General features: G+C 31.0%; 1 protein-coding gene across 5 annotated transcripts in view; it reads right to left on the reverse strand.

Annotated features, from left to right (window-relative positions):
* LOC118198040 (papilin-like) overlaps positions 1-27,934 on the reverse strand; it is a 137,655-nt gene that overhangs the window by 67,304 nt on the left and 42,417 nt on the right. For all 5 annotated transcript variants that reach the window (XM_085811606.1, XM_085811608.1, XM_085811609.1 and 2 more), the window contains exons 7-9: positions 26,314-26,437; positions 19,963-20,046; positions 16,151-16,314 (exon numbers count right to left, since the gene is read on the reverse strand). In XM_085811606.1, coding sequence (XP_085667732.1) covers positions 16,151-16,314; positions 19,963-20,046; positions 26,314-26,437 — 372 coding nt within the window. The remainder of the gene's footprint in view (positions 1-16,150; positions 16,315-19,962; positions 20,047-26,313; positions 26,438-27,934) is intronic.

The raw sequence follows: 27,934 nt of genomic DNA on the forward strand, positions 1-27,934 counted from the left end.
TATAACGATTAGTTTTCAATTACAATATTTTTATATAAAATAAGGTTTTATTTAAAACATATAAAAATTAACTGAAAGCATAAAAGAATTTATCATATAGTTTCATGGCAACAAAAAAAGAAATAATTCTCTTTAGAAAATGCATCTGTAATTTTATGCCATAAGAGTAGAAAACATGGACAGCCCTTGGTATGTTTATGAAGTTAAGGATTTACCTCTATCAAGGGATTTATCATGCTTTTATAAATATATAAATTTTTGACAATCCAATTCAATCGGATTTCATTATTTGAACTCCCTTTCTGTTATTACTCGTGACGTAAAATTGTAGATGAGTTTTGAATACAGAATTATTTAATCTCTTGTTCCGGTGAAATTTAGTAGAATTACAAACAAAATTGTTATATTTTACTGTATAATCTAGCGCGAGACAAATTTTAAGAGAAAGCTATGCCTGAAAAGTAAGAGTGAATGTTAAATTTGACGACCACTTGGCGACATTTTGGTCTGGTCCCTGTGCTACCGTAATGTGTATTGAAACTAAATCAATTTAATTGATCACTACGTTAGCTGTAACCGCAATTCCACACTCTTATTGCTTTCAAATAATTTCGAGAAACAGAAGGTACTAGAAATATCTGACAGCCGGTTGTGAAATATAAAAAGCCAGAGTAAGCATCATTCATTTTCTTAGTTCATTCATCAGTTCATTTTCTTAGTTATTGTTGTTGGGAGTTGTTTAGTTTCGAGTGGATTGCGGTACCCGTGTTAGCTTTCTCTTTAGATGCGCTTTGCACTGCTTGTGTTTAACGTTCTTAGAGATTTTAAGAGTAATTACTGATTATACTGTGTGATACTGTGTCACAAATATTTCTGTGGAAAATTCGAGAGTTCTGAATGATTTCTTTTGATAAAAATAAATCTTATTAACCCATTATCGGATATGTCGATTCAATCTATTACAAACAAATACGCACACGAAAAATTATGAATGACTGATAACGTTTCGAGCATAGTGGTAGCAAGAGCGAGTTAAATAAAAGTTATGGAAAAGCGGCTAGTTAAAAATGTTCTAGAAAATAACCTAATTATTTTTTTTTCCAATTTTGTTTTAAAAGCGTGTAAGAAGTTTCTTTCACAACATATAAAATTTCAAAACTGTATGGCAGATTTTGAGCTGTTAGAATTTTCAAGCTCCATTACAAAAAATTCTGTACTACAGTAAAATTATAAAATAAACTCTTTAAATTAAATTATGATAAACGAGTATATAAATTTACGAAATGAAAAAAAAAAATAAATGACGCGGTAGATTTAATTATGACGTAGTACTTGAAGTATTGTTTCCCGGAAACGCCGAAGAAAGAAACGAATATCTCCCCTTCTGTTTCAGACTGTAACATATACTTTTTAAAAATTGTAGAAAATCACTCTATTAGTATATTTTTTAACATTCTTGTTTCAAAAGAGTGCGAAGAGTTTGTTTTATAATCAGAGAAGGGTTCGAAACTTTGTAACCAGTGCGTTTTTAGATATTGAAATTTTAAAATCATAAACATAAAAGAAACCTCTAGAAAAATCATAATATCAGAAATGGTGCTGAAAGTCTGATCGAAGTTTCATTTAAAAGATTTTTTTTTCACTATCAAGTAATGCATACAGTGAATTATGGAAATTTCGGTTGATTTTTACATTATCGTAACTTGGCGATTTTTGGCGAAAATTTGGCGACCAACTCTCCTACAGCAACCCTCTATTTTTTTTTTCCCGCCGCCATTTTGTCTTCACGAAGTAAAGACATGTTTCTTTTCTTTTTATCTCCTGAACACTTCTTCCAACAATCTACTAGCCGAATTACACTTATGCTAGAAATTTTATCAAACAAAACTGCTTAATCGTGACAAATATTCACTGCAAAATTAGGAAAAACTGCACAATACCATTCTCCTTACGCATTTTTCAAAATAACACATACACATAAACCATGTACACGCCGACTTATTTTTATTTAAAAAAACATCCCAGAATTGCACAAAAATGGCATTGCGCACACTCTTCACTATATCCATGTACACTGCTTAGTAGCATGAAAATGACAGTTCTGCATCAGGTGGTCAGCGGGTCAGGGGGCGTGGTCAATGACATCACAGAGGGCGGGACCAAAGGCAACGTCATCACACTAGGAGGCGTGGTCACGAGTGGAGTTGAGTTGTTTTTAGATTGCTGATTGAGTTGTAGACCTCCTGCTTTTCATTTAAAGTTAGTTTTTTTTAAATTGGCAACGGGGTCATGGCGTCCTCTAGGGATGAAAAATGAAAATAATCTGTTTAGGAATTGCTCATGGCGTCCTCTACGGACGAAAAAAGAAAATAATTTATTTTAGAAATTTCCATTTAAAAAAAAATACTCTATTATTCAAAATATAGAATTGAACTCTCAAACAAAATATCTCACCAGCTCAGTAGTTTGAAGATTTTAACCACTAAGCTGATGTGATACATTCAGATTCAGGTAAAAAAGCCTATTTAAGAAAATGGAATTTGAATCGACTCATCAATTTATTCTGATACTTTTATCCTTTCTAGTTTTTCATGAAACTTTAACTTATTTCTCAGGTTTTCTGTTTCATAATAACATATTCATTTACTGTCATATTTTTTTAATACTTAACGTTTCTAATTTATTTGTAATATTTTATTTAATTTCCACATACTATTTTTTTTCATACCTTTCATAAATTTCAGAATACCTGATTTTTAACTTATACGTTATATTTCACAAACGTTCCCGCACGTGCTGTTTATTTGTTACATTACTTAATTTTAGATGCAATTTCACACTTTTTTTAACGTTATGATGTTCAATATCTTCTGAATTTTAACTTCATTTACTTTTTTTAAACCATTCTAGTATTCTATACACACTTTAACTTAGTGGTATGAAATTGTATTTAAAAAGAAACGTTTAATTTTCATGATCTTAGTTCTTTTACTAAATTTTCTACAGAATTTCTAATTTCTTTCACGTGTTTAACAATATCTTCCTTACATTACCGAATATTTTTTTAAAAAAACTTAAGTTTATAACTGTTAATTGCTTTTCTTACGTTCATGATTTCCCTTCTGTGTTTATATTTCTTAATTCTAGCTTAACTTATTTATTATAATGTTTTTATTTCTGTCTCATCACTCGTAATTCCAACATTTTATCCCTTTTTATTCATTTTAAAGATATGGATTGTTTTCATTTACTCCATATTCAAATATTTCGTTACAATTTTTATAATACTTGTTTTATTCCTAGATCATAATAGATCATCTACAGGTTTTACTCAGAAATTTCCATTCACAACTTTACAGTTTAATACCATTTATATCTAAATGTATTTCTTTCTCATATAGTTTTATGGTCTTCAAAGTTTCTAACATCATATTTAGTTTTAAATCCCGATTACCTTTAAGTGTGTTGATAATTTTCATTTCTAATTTTACAACCACGTTCAGTGTTTCATCCACACATACCAAAATATTTCTTACATTTTCTGATATTTAGTCTATGTCATATTTCAGTACTTCAAATGAATTTACACTGCTCACACTATTATTTTTTCATGTTTTAGAGACACTAACTATACTAATTTTACTATTTTTCCTGCACTAATTGCATCTATGTCAGCACTCATGATAAACTAGCAATTGTTTTGCATCACATGCATAAAGAAATTCTTAAAACCAACTTTTTCAATATCGTACTCAAATTACTGTTTTCCAGATAGGAATTACCAGTATTCTTTGGTTTTACTCTGTTACATCTTTTTAAATTTTAACATCTTACTTTTAATTCTAACATACATCTTTTAAACAGTTTTTTCTTTTAATGATAGCCTTACCTTATTTGATCAAATTAATTCTTTCATTCACCTTCTTTACTACCTTTCAGTACCTTCATAATTCACTATGCAAACGCAATGTCTTTCACTGACATTCTGTTTAATAATACCACAAGTTTCCTTAATTGACAAAAAGCGAATTATTTCTCATTTCAAAATAGAACTACTATATTTTTGCACAAACATTACCTTTATCCATTCAAGCCACCCCTTAACCTGTAACTGACGTAGCGATAGGAAAGGAGATTCTTATCATATGCTCTTTCGACATTTGAGGTTTCTAGAACTTCTTTGACAAGTATATCAATACCATCAGAAAATATACTTAACACTTTTACCCAGTTTAAAGGCAACATACTGTTATAAGAATGCTTTTAGTTAAATTTATAACACAAATAAACGCATTTTGTGCTAAATAGGCATAAACATTTAGATTCAGAGTATTTCTTTTTAATCCGATGTAAGACTTGAATTTCATTCATGATACGGATTGTCTCTTGATTTTCTTTTTGTTTACCTTACACTAATAGAAAATTTTTATTTTACAAGTTCAGCTTTTAATGAAATAGAAATAAAAACTACGATACACCTGCTGATTTTAAGAAAAGGAACTTTGATATATTTCTGGAAATGTAAATGCTTTTAAAGTTTTCTTTCAATAACGTTGATTTTCATTACTTTACTAACTTCAATAATTCTCTTATTAGCTAATATGAATGAAAGAAGATTGTCAAAAATGTGACACAGTATAATTCTTACGAACATATGTACCTTTACCAGCATACAGATATTACCGATTGAAATGAAGAAAGATACAGATATTTTACTCCAATATACATTAAATTAAAAAAAAAAAATTAAACTTTCATACATTCCAAAGAATAAACGAAAACTCAATAGATATTGTCATGTTTGTATATATGAGATAAAAGTTTTATGAATGGTATTTAAAGTAATGCTTAGAACTTCATAAAAGCGAACATTCACTATGTTAATACACATATCATCAGTTATTTACATTAATCAATGTAATATTAATCATTACATGTACTATATGCATATATATTTAAAGTTTAATTGTCTTACAATTGAATAATTAACTATTGAGAGAAAGAGGTTCATATCTTACCCTATTTAATTCACATGGAACAAATTTTTCCATCAACCACATTGAACCAAGTTTATTAAATTCGCCAAAGCTCTTTTATTTCTGCATTTTCACACTCACGACACATTTTAAATGTAACTATTGATTACCATTTCAAACACCGATATCATAACTCAGTGTAAAACTACATCATAACTCATTTTTTTCCTACTAACTACAATTTTATATATTCAAGAAGTACATCTAAGACATGATCATTTTCTATGTTCTAGCAAATCGATTCAATTGCGAACATACTATTAAGACTTGCGATTTTAGAAGACTTGCATGTATTAACGATGTCAACGTTTCTTTGTTTTTATAAGATTCACATCAAATCATGTCGCATTCGAATGTGGTGTAAGAGATCACTTTTTCTTTTAAACACTTGTAAACAATGGATACAATTTATAAGAAGAGAAGTATCATGCTGTTTCAAAACATCATCATCAGCATATTTCTGTTTCTTTTGACACCGGCAAAATTAAAAAAAAAAAAGAAAAAAAAAGGTTCGTGAGATTTTCTTCAAATTCTGTTTTATTTGAAAAAATGTCCGAACATTCAGTACGATGTAAAGATTCATATTGTTTTAAATTCTTATGCTCACTAAATATTTTTTATCACGATTTACTCTTAAAAGTAACTTTATAAGTTTTCATATCCTTTTTACATGAAAAGAACTTGTGATTATTCACTACAAAATTCTAAGGCGAGAAGCTTCGCGACTTTTCAAACTACAAACTTAAATTTCTTAGGACATACACTACATCTGATGTTTCTTTCATGAGATTTCAAATATCGCTTCAGATTACTCGTATTCAAGAAACCTTACAAATATATCACATAAGTTCAGCGAATAATCGCTTCATAAACTCTTAAATTTTCAACACGAGTGAATCACTTGAAGCATATACTGCACTGTAAACATACAATACTTAAAAAAGTTGTTATAAAAAATAAAAATACATTCATTTCACCAAGAAGCTTTTCTATTTAAATACATTTATTTATTTCCAAAGAAAAAAAACAAAAGAAAAAAAAATACTCATAACATCAACCAAAGACAGAAATTTAAATAGAATAGCTGTACTTATATTAGTGCATTTTTATAATCTTCATAACATTTCGATTCAAAAAACCTATTACAAAATAAATGAAACATTTTTTTCTGCCTTAAAGAATCTCTTATATTTTTAAAATTAATACATAAAAATATGTCTTCCCCAATATATTTAATTCTATCCTCAACACTTATTATAATGCAATCATGTCTTGTTTGTGAAGGATGATTTACAATACAACCTTCGCATTTAAATAGTTTTTTAATCACTGAATTTAATTCAGTTTTGATAGAGTTTATGAGTTCTTTAAATAGTTCATCATCATCACTTACCATATCCGAACAATTGTTTTTACATTTGATTTGCAACGGTAAAATAATTTCAAAAATACTTTTATATAAAGTATTAGATACATCAGGAATAATTTCTTTTAATTTTTTTAAAATATCACAGTTTACTTTTAGGTATGTAGGTTTTAGTTTAAAAGAATTTTCATCTTGTTTAAAAACTTGTTGAAAAATACACTCACCTTCTTTGTTGAAAACTACCAACTCATTATTGCAAATGATGCTGGCAGTCGTATAGACAAGATTAAATTCATATATTTTTGAGGAAAATTCTTGCCATGTTGCAGGAGTTATAACAACACCGCGTGTAGTAGGGTATAATATTTTATTTTGTTCCACACATTCACGTAGATGAATGTTCATTCTGTTTTCAAACTGATTTATGGACACAAAATATCCCCAACCAAGAGTCCACTGTGCAATCAACTTCGAACTTTCTTTTTTCTGTTCTCGATTATTCGGCATGAAGATATTTTCAGGAACAGACTTCATATAGTGGGCAAACCAGTCATCCTCTGGAAGTTCATCCTCATTATCTTCCAAGCGTCGTTTTTTAATTTTCGAAATTTTTATGTTTCGGAATGTGATACTAATTCTAGGATCTTTAACGTCAGGTTGAGAGGGTATTCCGTGCATCCAAAATTGATTCGTTGGGGGTTTCATTACAAGGAGAGTTCCATGAGTTAAGTCCACGCTTCGAGATGTGAAATTTCGCCTGGTAAATACCATTTGACGTTTTGCACCTAAACTGATGATAGGTATATCACTTTCAGGTTCGAGACAAGTTTCATTGTCTTTATGCGTTGAAATTTTCGCCAATCCGTCAGGATAATAGTTCAATAAAGCAAAATTATATTTTTTGCCAGTTATCGTTTCAACATAATCTTTTACATTTAGAAGAGTTTGAGTCCATGGTTCTGCACAAATGCTCGTTCCAGAGAATTCGTAACTAAGTCCTTCATCACCAAAACCGAGTACTTTTCTTCGTGGAACATACTGAGTCCCATTAATTTCAAAACTAATATTTTTAAAATCATAATTTGATAGTTCATCTAGCAAAATATCAGCTTCATTTCGTGAATAAAATTCTTCGTATAATTCCACATTTAATTCTGTATCACATATATAGATAATTTTTGCTATTTAAGAATGCTACGTATTTCTATATCATTCAGAATTGTCGTTAGATTCAAAAGCGAATATGAGGAATATATGTGATACAGAGTTAAATGTGGAATTATACGAAGAATTTTATTCACGAAATGAAGCTGATATTTTGCTAGATGAACTATCAAATTATGATTTTAAAAATATTAGTTTTGAAATTAATGGGACTCAGTATGTTCCACGAAGAAAAGTACTCGGTTTTGGTGATGAAGGACTTAGTTACGAATTCTCTGGAACGAGCATTTGTGCAGAACCATGGACTCAAACTCTTCTAAATGTAAAAGATTATGTTGAAACGATAACTGGCAAAAAATATAATTTTGCTTTATTGAACTATTATCCTGACGGATTGGCGAAAATTTCAACGCATAAAGACAATGAAACTTGTCTCGAACCTGAAAGTGATATACCTATCATCAGTTTAGGTGCAAAACGTCAAATGGTATTTACCAGGCGAAATTTCACATCTCGAAGCGTGGACTTAACTCATGGAACTCTCCTTGTAATGAAACCCCCAACGAATCAATTTTGGATGCACGGAATACCCTCTCAACCTGACGTTAAAGATCCTAGAATTAGTATCACATTCCGAAACATAAAAATTTCGAAAATTAAAAAACGACGCTTGGAAGATAATGAGGATGAACTTCCAGAGGATGACTGGTTTGCCCACTATATGAAGTCTGTTCCTGAAAATATCTTCATGCCGAATAATCGAGAACAGAAAAAAGAAAGTTCGAAGTTGATTGCACAGTGGACTCTTGGTTGGGGATATTTTGTGTCCATAAATCAGTTTGAAAACAGAATGAACATTCATCTACGTGAATGTGTGGAACAAAATAAAATATTATACCCTACTACACGCGGTGTTGTTATAACTCCTGCAACATGGCAAGAATTTTCCTCAAAAATATATGAATTTAATCTTGTCTATACGACTGCCAGCATCATTTGCAATAATGAGTTGGTAGTTTTCAACAAAGAAGGTGAGTGTATTTTTCAACAAGTTTTTAAACAAGATGAAAATTCTTTTAAACTAAAACCTACATACCTAAAAGTAAACTGTGATATTTTAAAAAAATTAAAAGAAATTATTCCTGATGTATCTAATACTTTATATAAAAGTATTTTTGAAATTATTTTACCGTTGCAAATCAAATGTAAAAACAATTGTTCGGATATGGTAAGTGATGATGATGAACTATTTAAAGAACTCATAAACTCTATCAAAACTGAATTAAATTCAGTGATTAAAAAACTATTTAAATGCGAAGGTTGTATTGTAAATCATCCTTCACAAACAAGACATGATTGCATTATAATAAGTGTTGAGGATAGAATTAAATATATTGGGGAAGACATATTTTTATGTATTAATTTTAAAAATATAAGAGATTCTTTAAGGCAGAAAAAAATGTTTCATTTATTTTGTAATAGGTTTTTTGAATCGAAATGTTATGAAGATTATAAAAATGCACTAATATAAGTACAGCTATTCTATTTAAATTTCTGTCTTTGGTTGATGTTATGAGTATTTTTTTTCCTTATGTTTTTTTTCTTTGGAAATAAATAAATGTATTTAAATAGAAAAGCTTCTTGGTGAAATGAATGTATTTTTATTTTTTATAACAACTTTTTTAAGTATTGTATGTTTACAGTGCAGTATATGCTTCAAGTGATTCACTCGTGTTGAAAATTTAAGAGTTTATGAAGCGATTATTCGCTGAACTTATGTGATATATTTGTAAGGTTTCTTGAATACGAGTAATCTGAAGCGATATTTGAAATCTCATGAAAGAAACATCAGATGTAGTGTATGTCCTAAGAAATTTAAGTTTGTAGTTTGAAAAGTCGCGAAGCTTCTCGTCTTAGAATTTTGTAGTGAATAATCACAAGTTCTTTTCATGTAAAAAGGATATGAAAACTTATAAAGTTACTTTTAAGAGTAAATCGTGATAAAAAATATTTAGTGAGCATAAGAATTTAAAACAATATGAATCTTTACATCGTACTGAATGTTCGGACATTTTTTCAAATAAAACAGAATTTGAAGAAAATCTCACGAACCTTTTTTTTTCTTTTTTTTTTTAAATTTTGCCGGTGTCAAAAGAAACAGAAATATGCTGATGATGATGTTTTGAAACAGCATGATACTTCTCTTCTTATAAATTGTATCCATTGTTTACAAGTGTTTAAAAGAAAAAGTGATCTCTTACACCACATTCGAATGCGACATGATTTGATGTGAATCTTATAAAAACAAAGAAACGTTGACATCGTTAATACATGCAAGTCTTCTAAAATCGCAAGTCTTAATAGTATGTTCGCAATTGAATCGATTTGCTAGAACATAGAAAATGATCATGTCTTAGATGTACTTCTTGAATATATAAAATTGTAGTTAGTAGGAAAAAAATGAGTTATGATGTAGTTTTACACTGAGTTATGATATCGGTGTTTGAAATGGTAATCAATAGTTACATTTAAAATGTGTCGTGAGTGTGAAAATGCAGAAATAAAAGAGCTTTGGCGAATTTAATAAACTTGGTTCAATGTGGTTGATGGAAAAATTTGTTCCATGTGAATTAAATAGGGTAAGATATGAACCTCTTTCTCTCAATAGTTAATTATTCAATTGTAAGACAATTAAACTTTAAATATATATGCATATAGTACATGTAATGATTAATATTACATTGATTAATGTAAATAACTGATGATATGTGTATTAACATAGTGAATGTTCGCTTTTATGAAGTTCTAAGCATTACTTTAAATACCATTCATAAAACTTTTATCTCATATATACAAACATGACAATATCTATTGAGTTTTCGTTTATTCTTTGGAATGTATGAAAGTTTAATTTTTTTTTTTTAATTTAATGTATATTGGAGTAAAATATCTGTATCTTTCTTCATTTCAATCGGTAATATCTGTATGCTGGTAAAGGTACATATGTTCGTAAGAATTATACTGTGTCACATTTTTGACAATCTTCTTTCATTCATATTAGCTAATAAGAGAATTATTGAAGTTAGTAAAGTAATGAAAATCAACGTTATTGAAAGAAAACTTTAAAAGCATTTACATTTCCAGAAATATATCAAAGTTCCTTTTCTTAAAATCAGCAGGTGTATCGTAGTTTTTATTTCTATTTCATTGAAAGCTGAACTTGTAAAATAGAAATTTTCTATTAGTGTAAGGTAAACAAAAAGAAAATCAAGAGACAATCCGTATCATGAATGAAATTCAAGTCTTACATCGGATTAAAAAGAAATACTCTGAATCTAAATGTTTATGCCTATTTAGCACAAAATGCGTTAATAATTCGCTTTTTGTCAATTAAGGAAACTTGTGGTATTATTAAACAGAATGTCAGTGAAAGACATTGCGTTTGCATAGTGAATTATGAAGGTACTGAAAGGTAGTAAAGAAGGTGAATGAAAGAATTAATTTGAACAAATAAGGTAAGGCTATCATTAAAAGAAAAAACTGTTTAAAAGATGTATGTTAGAATTAAAATAAGATGTTAAAGTTTAAAAAGATGTAACAGAGTAAAACCAAAGAATACTGGTAATTCCCATCTGGAAAACAGTAATTTGAGTACGATATTGAAAAAGTTGGTTTTAAGAATTTCTTTATGCATGTGATGCAAAACAATTGCTAGTTTATCATGAGTGCTGACATAGATGCAATTAGTGCAGGAAAAATAGTAAAATTAGTATAGTTAGTGTCTCTAAAACATGAAAAAATAATAGTGTGAGCAGTGTAAATTCATTTGAAGTACTGAAATATGACATAGACTAAATATCAGAAAATGTAAGAAATATTTTGGTATGTGTGGATGAAACACTGAACGTGGTTGTAAAATTAGAAATGAAAATTATCAACACACTTAAAGGTAATCGGGATTTAAAACTAAATATGATGTTAGAAACTTTGAAGACCATAAAACTATATGAGAAAGAAATACATTTAGATATAAATGGTATTAAACTGTAAAGTTGTGAATGGAAATTTCTGAGTAAAACCTGTAGATGATCTATTATGATCTAGGAATAAAACAAGTATTATAAAAATTGTAAGGAAATATTTGAATATGGAGTAAATGAAAACAATCCATATCGTTAAAATGAATAAAAAGGGATAAAATGTTGGAATTACGAGTGATGAGACAGAAATAAAAACATTATAATAAATAAGTTAAGCTAGAATTAAGAAATATAAACACAGAAGGGAAATCATGAACGTAAGAAAAGCAATTAACAGTTATAGACTTAAGTTTTGTTAAAAAATATTCGGTAATGTAAGGAAGATATTGTTAAACACGTGAAAGAAATTAGAAATTCTGTAGAAAATTTAGTAAAAGAACTAAGATCACGAAAAATAAACGTTTCTTTTTAAATACAGTTTCATACCACTAAGTTAAAGTGTGTATAGAATACTAGAGTGGTTTAAAAAAAGTAAATGAAGTTAAAATTCAGAATATATTGAACATTATAACGTTAAAAAAAGTGTTTAATTGCATCTAAAATTAAGTAATGTAACAAATAAACAGCATGTGCGGGAACGTTTGTGAAATATAACATATAAGTTAAAAATCAGGGTATGCTGAAATTTATGAAAGGTATGAAAAAAAATAGTATGTGGAAGTTAAATAAATATTACAAATTAGAAACGTGTTAAGTATTAAAAAAATATGACAGTAAATGAATATGTTATTATGAACAGAAAACCTAAGAAATAAGTTAAAGTTTCATTTAAAACTAGAAAGGATAAAAGTATCAGAATAAAATTGAGTAATAAAAACAAATTATCTTGTAATTTCATTTTCATGACATGATGAACTATCATTAAAGGAAAGTCTTTTTTATATTTGTTTCTTTTACATTGTTTTCAGAGTCGCGCATTGAATAATTTTAACACCAGACTTAAAAAATATATTTCTAAAACATATAATTCACTTTTTCGTCCCTAGAGGACGCCATAAGCAATTCCTAAATACATTATTTTCTTTTTTCATCCCTAGAGGACGCCATGACTCCGTTGCCAAATTTAAAAAAACTAACTTTTAATGAAAAGCAGGAGGTCTACAACTCAACCAGTAGTCTACCAACAACTCAACTCCACTCGTGACCCCGCCTCCTAGTGTGATGACGTTGCCTTTGGCCCCGCCCTCTGTGTGACGTCATTGACCACGCCCCCTGACCCACTGACCCACCTGATGCAGAACTGTCATTTTCATGCTACTCTGCTTTTTTCTCATAAATTAAAAAAATTTCACGAAAATACATGACAATTTTCTCAATCTTTAAACCCGGTAAAAAGAACATATATGAAATTACATGATCGCGAAAAAGTATTTACCCTTTACAAATATGAACATTTCCACATATAAAATAAATAGAATATCCAAAAACTTTTACCTCTAAATAATCTATTACATTATACACGTCACCAACGAATTCATACCTCAAGCATTACAAATACTTAATATCAAATATTTAAATTATTTCCATGCACGTTTATTTCAACTTAAACGTATACCAAATTCCTACAAACATAAAATTCACAAAATAACTATCATTTCATTAAAATATAATTAAATTCAAAAACACTACTTAAAATATAAATGAGCACATACATTAAATTAATAAAAATTACCTTACAATCCTAATTACTTTTAACTAAATCATTGCTAATAACAATTTTCCCAATAATACCAAATTCCTTTCCACCTTACATTTACAACAATGCATAAAAATAATATCCTCAAATAATTAAAAATACTAACTTACCTAATCTTCTTCAGAATCTTGATTACGTGGCGGATACACTTTTCTTACTTCTGTTTCAGAATCTTTAAAATCATACTTATCTTTCAAAGCAAGATACCAGGTAAAATAAATAACATAATAAAACATCTTTATTTCTCTCTCGCACAACCTTAAAAAACATTTATTACTATCCTTTTCAATACCACTAAATACCCATTTCGAATTCACTTTACTTACGGCCATGGGATCCAAAAATTCACAAACACTATTTCACACAACACAGCCAAATACAAAATTGCCAGATTTTTTCCCGATTAAAGAACAGTAATTCGTCCATTAAGATCACATAACATATCTCATGATCTCTCATTTCCCTCACACAAAATAATGCGTAATCAGAACTGAATACTACTCACATTCTTAACAAAGTCTAAATAACCTAATCTTCTTCCGAATCTTCCTTACATGGTGGATACACTTTTATTATGCATTCAATAAAATTACTGAACGATTTTTTTCCCCAATTTGATAGAATTTCATAAAAAAAATTATCTTTATCACATCTACAATTCACTTTAGACAGCGCCATACAATCCCAAAATTATTCAACCCTACTTCACACAACACACAATGAAGCTTAATACAAAATAATATACATCCACAGATACTTGTCCAAATTCCCCCCTTTTCCGATTAAAGAACCTTAATTCGTCCATTAATATCACATGACATATCCCATGATCTCTCATTTTCCCCACACAAAATAATGCTTAATCGGAACTGAGTACTGCTCCCATTATTACCAAAGTTCCAGGTAGTAACCTTTATCGCCTCCAAAATGTCGCCAAACTACCAGTTACCATATTGTAAAGATCAACCGAAATTTCAGTTTATTCGTAAAACGAAGATGCGTGCAACAAATTGTTTAAACATTAAATTTAAAAAAATTGTAAATCGAATATCGGAAACTGTAGCTTCGCCATATTTTACCATTCACAAAACGTGTTTAAAACGTGAACCCGTCAGTTTATCAGGAATTACGTTAAAATTCAATGATATGTCCATAGTGACAAACATGATGACTGAACTAAATACGAGGGTGTTTACGTAATTTTAGGACGATTTCGATAAATATTTTTTTTAAAGAGGAAATGTTTCGGAATAAAACTTTTTGGCAATAGCTTATTCTTTGAAATGCTAAGTGTCTCCTACTTTTAAATGTATTCTTTCAAAATGTCGCATGTAAACAACTTGAGAATCGAAGGATACCTTTTTTTGAATTTTTCGAAGAGGAATATTCCTATTTGATAATTAGATCTCGAATGGTTGTGAAATGCATAGTATTCAAATTCCTAGTGAAAAATAAGCAACATTATTAATTGGAAAAGCAAAAACTGTCAGTCATTACTTCTGCATGAAAAGAACTCTCCAAACGAATAACAGAAAAAGGTACGCACTGTCTGTAACGTTTAAATCATTGTTAACAAGCGAAAATCAGTTACGCAGACATCAGTTAAACATATCTGCAGCAAAAATGAGTAAAACAATAAACCAAGATTTACGAAAAGCTGTAAAACGTAATGTTCATCAGCTTTTGCCATGGCATGTGCGGCTTACCGTAGAATAATTCGTACAACCCTGTATAAGAACTGTTTCGCAAGATATGAACAGAAAACGGTTTATTTTTCCTGATTGTGTATCTAGTGTATTCGCGCAGAAATTCTAAGGGAAATGATTTTCGATATATAACAACACTGGTATGTTTGTGATAAACCTAAAGCTTTCTTAGTATTTAGATTCATTATTACAAGCTTAACTTCTGTTGGTGAAATGGGCCTATTGTAACTCTGATAATTGTTGTTGATAAATTTTTTAACATGATTAATAACATTTATATCAAATGGATTAGGAAAATCATTTATAGTAAATTGAGCTTAAAGTATCTGCAAAAGCATTTGTGATGCCATCAGGATTCGCATTAGTAGTGCTATGAATACTGTAAAGTTTCAAAACTTTGTACACGAAACCCCAGAGAGAAGAGCTATTGTGAATGCTTTAAGCAACTCGGGGCACGTGAAGAACTTTAGACTGAAATATTAATATTACATACGAATTTTCATAAATACATTTATAGTTTATTTTTCTGTTTGTTAAATAGGAGAGAAAATAATCTGAAATTCTGTAGAAGTTCAGGATAGTTTTGTGACTAATACAGAGAGCTAATCTAAGCGAAAAAGATGGGAATCCCTTCCTGAAATTATATTGAACCACTCATAATTTAATTCCATATTGCTTGCATTCACAACATCGTACCTACTAAATTAAGGTTATGCAGCATATCCTTTATGCAGGTAATGTAAGTCTGAATCAGAATTTCATTTGGAACTTACAAAACGAATGCAACAAAGGACAATAAAGCAGTTATTCTATTTATTATTCATTCACTAGAGGTTATGATTATTGAACGGTAAATGTAATATATTGGTGATATCAACTAATGGAATATGTAGGAGGTGTTAGCCTTCAGTCTCTGAGGTGCAAAAATTTACACTGGATGTGAGACCTAGAGAGAAGTAAAAAAAAAAAAAAAAAATACGAAGGCTTATGGAAGCCAATAGTGAAAACGAAATTACTTTGTAATATTTAATGTACATATTTCAGTTATTAGTAAGCATTAAAAAATATGAATAGTGGACAATTTCTTTGGCGAGGAGAGAAGAATACTGTGTGACATCACAATTAGGAAATTCTTAACTTACTACAATGAAAATAGGTTCAGTTGTAGGTCCTCTTGCTGTCAATATTTCCTGAGCCTGAGGTTTCCTTTCGTATGTAAATATTGTTCCAGCAAGCGCTCTTTCCCCGGAAAATTCAATTCTCCTATTTCCGTTTAAATAAAAGTCACCAGCTGCATTTCGAATGGCTGAAATGATACAAAAAGAGTTGTAAATGAATGTTTTCAATGCATAAATATCATAAAACATTTGCACTAAACAAAAGTAGAAAAAATGTCTTGTCAAAATGTACTCGTTAAAAACAGTGATGAGTATAAGATAATTGTGGTAAATAATAATACTTCTTGGGTGAACATTTTCAGCCTCTGCTGATATCTAACAAACTTTAGCCGTTCGAATTAGACACTAAGTGCAGGCAAGAAACCTTTGACATTTTGCCGTTTTTTCTATGAATCATGTTCATTGAAAAAACGGCACATACACTGTAGAACTGTAGAACAGGTAAAAGGCAACACATTGAAAGAATCTAATGTAATTAAAATTTGAAGATTGACAGAGAATGCATATATAAATAAGTGATTTTAATTTCAAAAAGATAATTCAATAAAATTTTCATAGAACATGATCAGAAGAAGTAATACCATTTCTTACGGCGATACTAGAAGCAACCATTCGAGACCAATGAGGCCTTTGAAATCAGCGTGATGAGAGAATCTTGCGTTATGGATGACCATATACTTTCAACCAACTTTCACAATTCAACATTCAGCTAAAACTGGGGAAGGTTAAACAAATAACTGCTAATCATGTCCGACAAATGCTTGGAGTACATGTGAAATGTGGAGATTTCGGTGGTCAAAGAATCATCTATGCACCTTGTAGGACTGTCTATTCAAAATTTCCAGGTACAGTCAGTTTTATCTTGCTCGAAATTTATTTTTGCAATTTATTTTTGCAGAATTTTGCAATCGCTCAAGCTAAGGTAGTGCAACCAACTGCAGCACTTCACCGACAGGTAGAAGGTAAGCCAACACGTCTGTAGTACTCCAGGTGATTGAGGTATTGCTGAACCTAACTAACTGTGAAGCTTTCGCCTCGGTTTTGAGGTACAAATAGAAGCTAGGCCAGCATTTTCGTAGCACCACAGGTGATTGAGGTATTGCTGAATCTAGCTACTGTAAAGCTTCCGCCTCAAACTTGAGGGAAATGAGCCCTGGAACCAGGTAGCACTTCACCCAGTGCCGGATTTATGTATAAGCAGCACAAGCTATACTTTGGGCCTCCACTTTCTTGGGGCCACCCCCAAATATTGTTCTATATCCCATATAAAAATTGACTTATACCCCTTGTAAAGGGCCCCATATCTCTAATAGCATCTCCTTTAGACTAAATCGGGTTCTGACTTCACAGATATATTGTCGACATATATTTTGTCTTTGATGAAAACCAGGGTTGTCGAGAAGTACGGCTTTCAACAATCGCAACTATCTCAATGCTGCCTATAAACTCTTATCGATGGCATTCAGTCGCTCGTGTAGTCCTATCCTGACACATTTTAATCATTAATGTCGATGACTTTGCTTCAGTGGCAGCCTTCCGAAAAGACGGCATAACTGCAAGCTGCTTTCAACTAATCATCTAAAAATTGATCTTGATGATATTAGAATATTAAAAGCTCCCTGTACGTTCTGCGTAATGTCGAGTATCGTGTTCATAAACTTACCGCTACATGCTTTCTGGTGCACCGATCTAACTGTTTTGTTATTCGCAAAGATGCACCAGAATTTCTGGCACGATTCGCTTTTCTTTCTTTAAACTGTGTGAGTTTTAGTTGCGAAAGGACCAAAGCTTTACCGAAGTGATACATTCGTAAGCCTAAAACGAAACCTCTCGTGAAAGTGTTTGATTGATGACACTGACATTAGCATAGTCAGCCAGATAACATTTTGACAACACGGGTATTTTCTGAAACAAAAAATCGGGCCTCCCACAACAACAGAATACATTATTACACAATCACTAAGAAACGGAGCATGGTTTGGTGACAGTACCATGGCCTGCAGTCTTTGTGAGTTATAATTTGTGCTTATAGTTAAGCTTATTATCAAGCTCTAATTAATAAAAGACGCAAAATAAAAGTAAATTGAAGAAGCTACTTTACTTAAAACTGAAGTAAGTAAAACTACTTCACTTACTAAAGAAAATATAATGCCAAAGTTTATCAATCTATTGAAAATTAATATGAAAATATGAACTCCGAATAAGAAATAATAGTTTAAATTTTAGAATTTTTTTTTCATATTCAGACAAATATTTGTTACAATTCATTTCTTTGATATTCATTTGTCGAAATGTCTGACAGGTATATTAATCAGACGAGTTCTGCATGTAAAGATTAATTTCCTTGCAAGTGGAGAGCAATAAACGAAAAAAAAAAAAAGACTGGAATGGGGATTTTAACTTTAAATTGTCGTTCGTTATTAAAAGTCATTGAAAACAGGCGCGCAGCCCTGGGTGCCAAGACATCCACGCGTGGTGGAATTATGTAATAAAAAGTAAGCAATTTTAAGAAATTTTGTTGGATAATTAAATTTTTTTAACCAAGAAAAAATGTTTTAATTTTGATATAAATGTTTCATTTTCCGTATAAATTCTATTGATTACTAAGGATCTAACGTAAAGTTTAACAGATTTGCTTCAGTAATAATCCAACAAAATATTAAATATATTTATTATTATAGCACAATTTGAATTATTCTAGCAATGTTCTTAAAATTTCACTTTGACTTTTAAAGCGTCCAGTTAGAAACCTCAGTTAGAACATTTTGTTGGATAGATTGAATGACATGTCTTTACGGGATAAAGAATATTATTGTAATTATAAATTATTAAAAACAGTAGACGCCTGTTACAAAAGAATAATTTACATCTTTGCAACCCATTATAAAATTTATTAAAGATAAAAAAATACTTAAAAAGTAATTATTATAAATGATGTCAATAAATTCCTACTTTAATAGCTAATAATTTTAATTCATTCTTTTATTTGAAAAAAATATTAGAAACCTCTATGTTTATGAAAAGCAATTATGTGGCATGTTTTCATAGGTGAACACAAGGTTCTGTGTGAACTTAAATATCAGATAAATAATGAACTGAATGCTTAAACAATAGATTAAACACTTCTAAAAAATTACAGCTTTTCAAATTTATTTCACATTTTTCTCAAAGTTTTAATTAAATGTCTATTACCTCCACATTATTAAAATAGTTAGCCCAAACAAAGGTATAGATTAGTGCAACCTAACTATATTTAATTTATGGACTACTTATCTGCATTCGGAATACCAGTACTAGGATACTATTAAGCACATTTATATAAAATAATTTAAATTCTATATTGCAGCATTATAAAATAAAAATATTAATTATAATTATTTAAATAACGAAATTTAAAGTTAAATTTAATTAAATAAATAAATAAAAATTTTATTAGTTTATTTATTTATTTTTTACAAAGCTATAAATTCGATTCAGACATTTTGTTCTTATTGACACAGATATAACTAATTAAAATGATAAAATTAGCATCATATGGACAAATTTCCCTTTAACGTGTAGCGATATTTCCAAATTCAAATCCGGCTGCGCCCCTGTTATAGAGGATAAACAAGATTTAGATTCAGACTATATGGTTTTTTGTTTAGAATTTACACCATTTATTTTAAATGATGTACGTAGTAGTACACCGCGTATGTTTTTAAGATTGAAGTACATATGCTATGGTGATCTCTTGAAGGGTATTAAACTATAATGTGAAAAAATATAATACTTACCTAAGTAATTTTTATTACTTGGGTTTACTTCCTGAATAAGAATGGAAGTTGCTCCAACCGGTATTAACAATAGGTCATTATAACCTAATAACGAGAAAATAAGTACAATGAAAAGGCAATATTTATAATTATATATAGAAAAGGGCACACAGTACTAGTCTATGCATAAGTGATCTAACGGCGGGCAATGCTTTTTGGCCTCTGATCTACAGCACGCATTTGGTTTAACCATTAAAGTATGGGCTTAGGCTTTCATGCATCCACAGTTTCATCCTAAATGGGGAAAATCGATACCTCCAACAGCCAAGGCTAAATGGCCACATTTGCGCAGCGGTTCGGATACCCACTGAGAATCAATACATTGGTGGCAACGAAGTGAGATGATCAGATGACATGAGGTCTGCCTTCTTTTTTGTTATTTCAAAATTCTGTGCTGACTGCGACACACCACTACATATTTTCAATACACAAGGCCTTTCTCACATACATATTTTTAATACACAAGGCCTTTCAGCAATCTAAGTGCAATCAAGTTCAGAGACGACCTTCAGTGCAATGCAGTTAGCTTACACGATGTATCGAGTATCATAAAGTATTAACATACTGACTTTCGTACTGCTGTGGTACCCATTGCTTGCGAAAATTGGACCAATGCCTTGACGAATTCATTTGGCAAGTAATGTGATGTATAGTCATCAGAATATGTAGGCCAAGTAAGACCTGGAATTGGTATTCGAATAACTGTTCATTTGTGACTTTATAAATTCTTTTATCTTAGTATAATAGCGTCTCCGAATTTTCGCTTAAATGAAAGTTTGTTATTTTAACAATGATTTTGTTGTGATTAATCGGCGTTTTAATTGTTTAGGATATAATCGTCATGCTGAACATTGCAAAAACCTACGCGCTTGTTATTTCTTTGCACGTGAACATGAAAGTAAAAATTGCCCACATAAGAATTTGAAAGTCTGTATTAATTGAATTAGACATAATCAAAAAATAAAAGATTACGAAAAGCTGTGAGGCTGCTACTCAGCAGCTTGTTTTGAATATGGAGGTAAACAATATTTCTGTTGCTTTTATTCAAGAACCGTACTCTTATCATGGTCTTATGCCTGGCTTTCCGAGTTCCTTTAGGTTATACTATGATTTTAATTCAGAAGTCATAAAGGCTGCTATTGTTGTTCGAGCCGGATTTCTACCTACGTTTTTGGATTTGAGATTCTTGGATTATAATATGGTGACTCTTGATATTATTTTTAAAGATACAAAATATTTTTTATTTTCATACTACTTTGAGCCTTCCGGATGTATTGACTTTGATTTGCAGAAAATAAGTCGGGTCTTCCAGGCTAGGGATCTTACAAAGCTTATTTGGGGTATGGATTCCAATAGTAAGTCTGAACTGTGGTTTAGTCCCTGTCAGCTCTTATAACTTATATGTGATCAATGAGGACTGCGGCCCTACCTTTTTTTCGGAACAGGGATCAAGCTATATAGATGTCACAATTATGGGAGCTGATTTGCTAGCAAATGTTACCCGCTGGTGTAAATCATTGTCAGACCATGCAATGATTGAATTCGACTTATCTGTTTCTGCTGCTTCTTTAATTGCTGTCAGTAGATTTTTGTTTAATACAAAAAATCAAATTGGGGATATTTTGAAAAATATTATTCACAGTATATTTCTTTGATCATTAATGGTTTGGATTCTTGCTCAAACGCTGACTCACCTAATGTGATTGTAGATTTTACGACTTCAGTTATTTTTCTGGCATGTATTAAATCTATGTATACTAGAAGGACTGGTATGCGAAAAGTACCTTGGTGGTCATTGGAAATTTCCATTATAAGAGATAGTCAATACTGCTAGACGGAGGTTCCAGAGGACTACTAGCAATGATATAAGGGATTTGTATAAGCAGAAATACCTTGATTTAAGGAAAACATACAATGAAATGCTTCTTGAGGCCAAATTAGAGTCTTGGAGGAAGTTTCTTTCTGATATCAATAATAAGAATGTGTGGAAAAAAAATTACACTTACGGTATTAAAGAAACTTTTATGAGAAAGATTGAGATCTCGGGTTTTCGTCTTTCAAGCGGTAACTTTACGTCTTCCTTGGGGGAAACTGTCGATTCTATTCTTGATAAAGCATTTCCTCCTGATTGTGTGAGGTTTGATAATGACTTTCACACTCATCTGCTCGCAGTAATTATGCGTCTCAGATTGAAATCCTTTTTCGCAGGCCGAGGTGGATTATGTAATTCGTAATTTAAGGCTTGTCAGGGTTCCTGCCCCTGATTCTATTCCCAATGAGAGTATAAGATACTTCTATCGGCTTTTTTCTGCTGTTTTTCATAGATTATTTAATATATGTTTGAATCTTGGTGATTTTCACGAACTTGGAAGAACCCCTCGTTATTGTGATACCCAAGAAACAAACTTTTAGTGTTCCACATGTGAATAATATTAGGTGTATCTGTCTTCTTTCTTCTTTAGGTAAATGTTTTGAAAAACTAATTACTAACAGAATTACTTGGCATCTACACAAAGAAAATATTCTTAGTGCTGACCAATATGGTTTCATTGTTCAAAAATGTGCTGAGGGTGCACTTCTGAGTCTTAGCAACATTGTACAGAGGGGCAGGACGAGAGGTTTGTACACTATTTTAATTTTTCTTGATATTGAAGGAGCTTTCGATAATGCGTGGTGGCCTGCTATTCTTAATTTATAAAAGAAATGAAAATACCTCATAACGTGTTTAATGTTGTTTCTGATTTGCTGAAAGACAGGACGGTCGAGCTTTTTTGGGTGGCACCTCAAGTGTTCGTCGACCTCATAGAGGATGTCCACAAGGCTCTGTTTCCGGTCCCAAGCTTTGGATTATTATTATGAATGACCTCTTACAGAAACTTTCTGATCTCTTCAGTTGTCAAGTCATTGCCTTTGCAGATGATTTGTTGATTTGTATTCAAGGAAAAGAAATGCAAAATGCTTTTCATTTGGCCCAAGAAGTTTTAGGTTTCATTTATCATTGGTCAATAGATTTTAAGTTAAACTTTAACCATGCAAAATCCAAGACCATGTTCATTGATAAAAAAAAAATACTACTTATGAAGGATATCAATTGCTTTTAAATGACAATCCCCTTGAGAGGGTGAATGAAATTAAATATTTAGGTGTATTGGATAGCAAATTAAACTGGAAAAAGCATATTTCCTACATTTTTAATAAATGTGAGAGACTTCAGCGTGGGCTGAATCGAATTGCATGTAATAGTTTTGGTGTTAAATCGAATGTTAGCGCAATTATTTATAAACAAGGCATTGTACCCTTTATTTCATATGAATGTAGAGCTTGGGGATTGTCTCTAAAAAGGAAAATTAAATCTAAACGCCTGCTTCGAGCTCAAAAACGAATTTTGCTGCGAGTTATAAGGGGTTACCAAACTATTAGTTGCAATGCTGGTTTCTCTATTGCCGGATTTCCACCCTGGATTTGTTTATTCTGACCTTTATAGATTACAAGAATAGTCTTACAAACTACTCCAATTCTCATTTTGATCGTTTATTGCCCTTGTCTGTCCTCCACATCCTTCTGTAAGACAACCAGTACAGATTCTGGATAGTATGGATACTGATGTAAATTCATTCTCATTTGTAATGTATGCGGATTGTAGTAGGACTGATGATAAAGTTGGTTTTGCTTATGTTACTTTTGAAGATGATATTGAAATTGAGTGTCACCAATTTGGCACTAGAAATGAATGTAATGTATATATTTCTGAGCTTCTGTGTATTAATTTTTCAATCAAGTGGATAATTAGCCAGGATTGACGTGGTTCCAGCTACTTAATCTGTACATATTCACTCTCTTCCCTGGAATCCCTTAAAAATACATCTTTATGTAATGATATTATTGTTAATATAGAGCAGTCTCTCGGAGATCTGGAGAAGAAGGGTATTTCAGTGTTTTTTTTACATTTGTCCGTGGTCATTCGGGTAATTATGGAAACGAAAGAGCTGATTGGCTTGCTAAGAATGCAACTAAAAATGATATTAATGTTGATGGAAATATTCCAAAATCTTATTTAAAAAAAAAAAACATTCAAAGCTAAAATGATTGAGCGGTGGAACTGTGATTATATCTCTTCTGATAAGGGATCTGTTACAAAAACATTCTTCCCAACTATTTCTGAAAGACTGGAAAGTAAGGACTTGTTGCTTAATTTTAAAGTTACGCAATTTTTGTCTGTACATGGTAAGTTTAATGTTTATCTTGAACGATTTAAGCTGACATCTTGCAATTTGTGTTATTTCAATCTTAGAGTTCAGCAAAGTGTTTTCCACCTGCTTTTTGACTGCCCATTGCTTGATAAAGCAAGAAATCTATTAAAATGTAGATTAAAATTAGTTGGAATTCATTGGCCGCTGAAATGTTATGAATGTTTTTTTGTATCTTCAGCTTCGGCCTACCGAGCTTTCAACGATTTTGTTGATTTTATTTTAAACATTGTAAATTATTTCTTTATACATTTTATACTTTTTTATTTACTTGTGTTTTTTTAATCTTTGTGTATGATTTCATTGTATTGTTGAAAACTGATAATATTACTTACAATTTTGCCTTTTTTACTTATGATTTGTAAGTTTCGTGTAATACTCTGGGGTGCACGAGGGTTTCGTTTTCTTTAAATAAAAAAAAGATGTAATTACACGCAGATTATTCAAAATATTACAGATGTTTCACAAAATGTGAATTACGCAGCCAATTACAAAATGTGAAAACTTATCACAAATGAGAACTTAATCAATTGAGTTAACCTTAATTTTTTAAAGACTCGCCATCGCACTCTTGTTTGGTTCAAGAGTTTGTGTTTGGTGGTTTGGGAGGGATTGAATCGGCTCTTCATCCAGTTGGGAAGTTTTAAAGATTTAACCGACACCTTGAATTTAGGATGGGTTCTTTTGCTGATATTATATATTTGGTGTCAGTTTGGGATCTTATCTACTTATTTGTTATTTACCTTTCACGGAAATTTCTATTTAAAATCTTCGTCTTAAATTATCAAATGGCAGAAGAGCAATGGGCAACATTGCCTAAGCTATTTTCCTCCTGTTCATAAGAAGAAAGCGCTACTATTGTTATGTTATGTTATGTTAACATTTGAGATTTTTTTCAAGTATATGTAAGCTAATTTTCTTAGTAAGCGGCCCAGACGGTATTGTGGTAAGGGGAGCCGACAGCGATACCGAAGAGCTCGGGTTTGAAATCCCAGAGTGGATGTAAATTGTCTGTCCTCTCACAGGAAGTAATGGTAGCCGCCTGTAAGATGCCCCCATAATAAAATGACCACCACGTCTGGCCTCAGTAGCGGCGAAAGGCTAAAAATGGTTAGCGACCGAAAAAATTTTAAGTAATAAAAACGACTAAGGAACTGAAATGGCTTTGAGACGGCATTCAAAATGTTTTTATCGAAATGATTTGTTTATTATAAACTTAGTCATAGGCCGGTTTAGAGTCAGATTGTCTTTGCATTGTGCAACGACTAATACTGAGAACAACATCCCAACGTCCAGGTCGACTTCAGGCAGTAACAATTCAAGAAACCACTATTTACAACATTTTGCTTTTACGATCACTCAGTAACATAAGAAATTAATATTCGAGGTATATAGAGTTTATTATTATTATTGTTGTCATTAATAACAGAAACATATAACCAGTGTTACCATATCTGATTACAAATTACAGTGCATAAAAATCATTTTGAAAAGAAAATATTTGCATTGATTAGGGTACTTGATAGATTTTTTAAAGTGCCGTTTAATTTGTGTGCACTTTAGTAGTTGAATTCCGACAAGATGCAAATTAATACTTGAATAAAAATAGTTAGTTTACACGTACAGACACATATTTACGTGTGTACGATACAGTAGATGTCGATGCATTCGATGGATAATCTGAGTAAGCTCTAATTACCGCCTATCTACAAAACTCGAGTATAGGGCCTCAGGTTTTAAGAAGTCTCAGAATCATTCTATAATTCTTCACAAGCGTACAGTTTCTTCAAAGAACACAAAATATTAGCGTCGCAGGTTCCGAAAGAAGCTCCTGTCTGAGAACGTTCTAATGAGACTTTCAGTCTGAGATAATGTAAAAGTATTCAAATCTAAGGGAATTTCGAGACAGATTGAGCTAATAAAGAGACCTTCAGATTACGTAATTTAAAAATAGCTCCAAGAATCAGTCTTTTACAATACAGTTATAAAAATAAATAAAGAAAAAAATTGCATTTACACCGGTTCAGACACGATTACGTTTGTAGAATCGTCAAAGATGAGTCACCTATGTCAAAGTCTTTGCTGTCGATAGTTCCTTGGACAACTTGACAGCTGCTACCATCTCCTCCGCAGACTCGACAGTGATCTTCTTTAGTTTTTGACCCCAAGATGTTATCACATCCAACAGGCTGTACAAATCAAAACGCTTCATTTTAATAAAGAAAATCTGACAAACAATCGTTAATACTGACAGTTCGTAAGAAACTGTCTATTTCTAACAACTATTTAACTTAATTTTAAAGATAACTGAGTCAAACTCTAAATAAACATACCTTAACAACAGTTAAAGTTATTATAGTATAATCTTGCTTTTTACAAATTCAAAATAAACATAACCTTACTGTTCTTTGCAGTGTAAAAATTCAATATCTGCGTAATTATTTACAAGCAACCAAGAAACTCAAGAAACCAACTCTTAAACATAATGAGGTACGGTTACTCGATTCTCTATTTTTATCAACTAAAGTAACTTAACTTAAATCAAATATATCTCGGGCATATGAGACTGACTGATTGATTCACAGATGCTGCAATTTAAATATGTGGCTTCAAAATAGACAGCACTTCTCTGTGCTGAAATCTCAATTTAGCTAATAATTACTTTATCCTACTTTTGTTCTTTTCCTATTTTTATTTGATATTTGATTTATATATTTGAAAAAAGAGCGATAGACTGATAAACAAAAGTTATCATGTTTGCAAAAGAAGAATAAAAGCAACAAAAATTAAATAAATGCTTAAGAGGAGTTAAAAAGTGTTCTCTTTATTCATGGACACGGTAAAAAAACTTTTATTGAAATTTATATTTATTGCATCTTCAGGTTTTGACTGAATTTTGCCATTCAGTAAAATATGTAGGTTTTACGTTTAGCTATGAAGCAGGCCTTAAAACGATTAGCTCTATCATTTGTAAATTTTGTCAAGATTAATTGAGCTGGAGTACGTTGGAGCTGAAGTATGCTGGATTAATTCAAGCTTAAGTAAGCTGGCGCAATTTTAAAAAGATTGCAAAATTCATGGTCTTATAGAGCATCAGAAACAAATGTGTGAATATTCATGTTTCACATACGTTTTAACTGCTTGAAAATTTCATGCTGAAAAAATAACATTAAATGAGACAGTGCGAGATGAATTGGGAAAATGCTTTTCTCTCTCACTTTTTTTTAGCCCATAAAGGCTTTAGCCTAGAAAGGCTACTATTTTCGAAACGGTATTTTGCGTCGAATCACTACAGACAGCCGTGTAACTTTTCAAATTGTTGCCACCAAATATTATCACCCTGTATTATACTTAAAGAAATTAAATAATGAAGAATCTACATGCATGAATGTATGTTTCTCTCATTGTGAAAACACAACGATACCTAGAGCCATCAAAGTTTGAATAGCGTGTTGATCAGTAGTTAACCATCTTAATTTATCAGCAGATATGCGCCAGGCATCTGTATGCTTCCATTTAACTTTACAACTATATCAGTCAGAGTTTCTGACTTGTATTTCCATCAAAATTTATCCACTAAATCAAAATCGACACTGAGGAAAAAATGAAGAAAAATGAAGGCTAGACTACTTGTATTACAAATATCATGTCATGGTGGTTCGTCGCTGCCAGGTGCGAGTATACTC

Source organism: Stegodyphus dumicola, chromosome 2, assembly GCF_044657685.1.
Source record: "Stegodyphus dumicola isolate Sdum_Otavi_A_Nest chromosome 2, ASM4465768v1".
Taxonomy (NCBI): Eukaryota; Metazoa; Arthropoda; class Arachnida; order Araneae; family Eresidae; genus Stegodyphus; species Stegodyphus dumicola.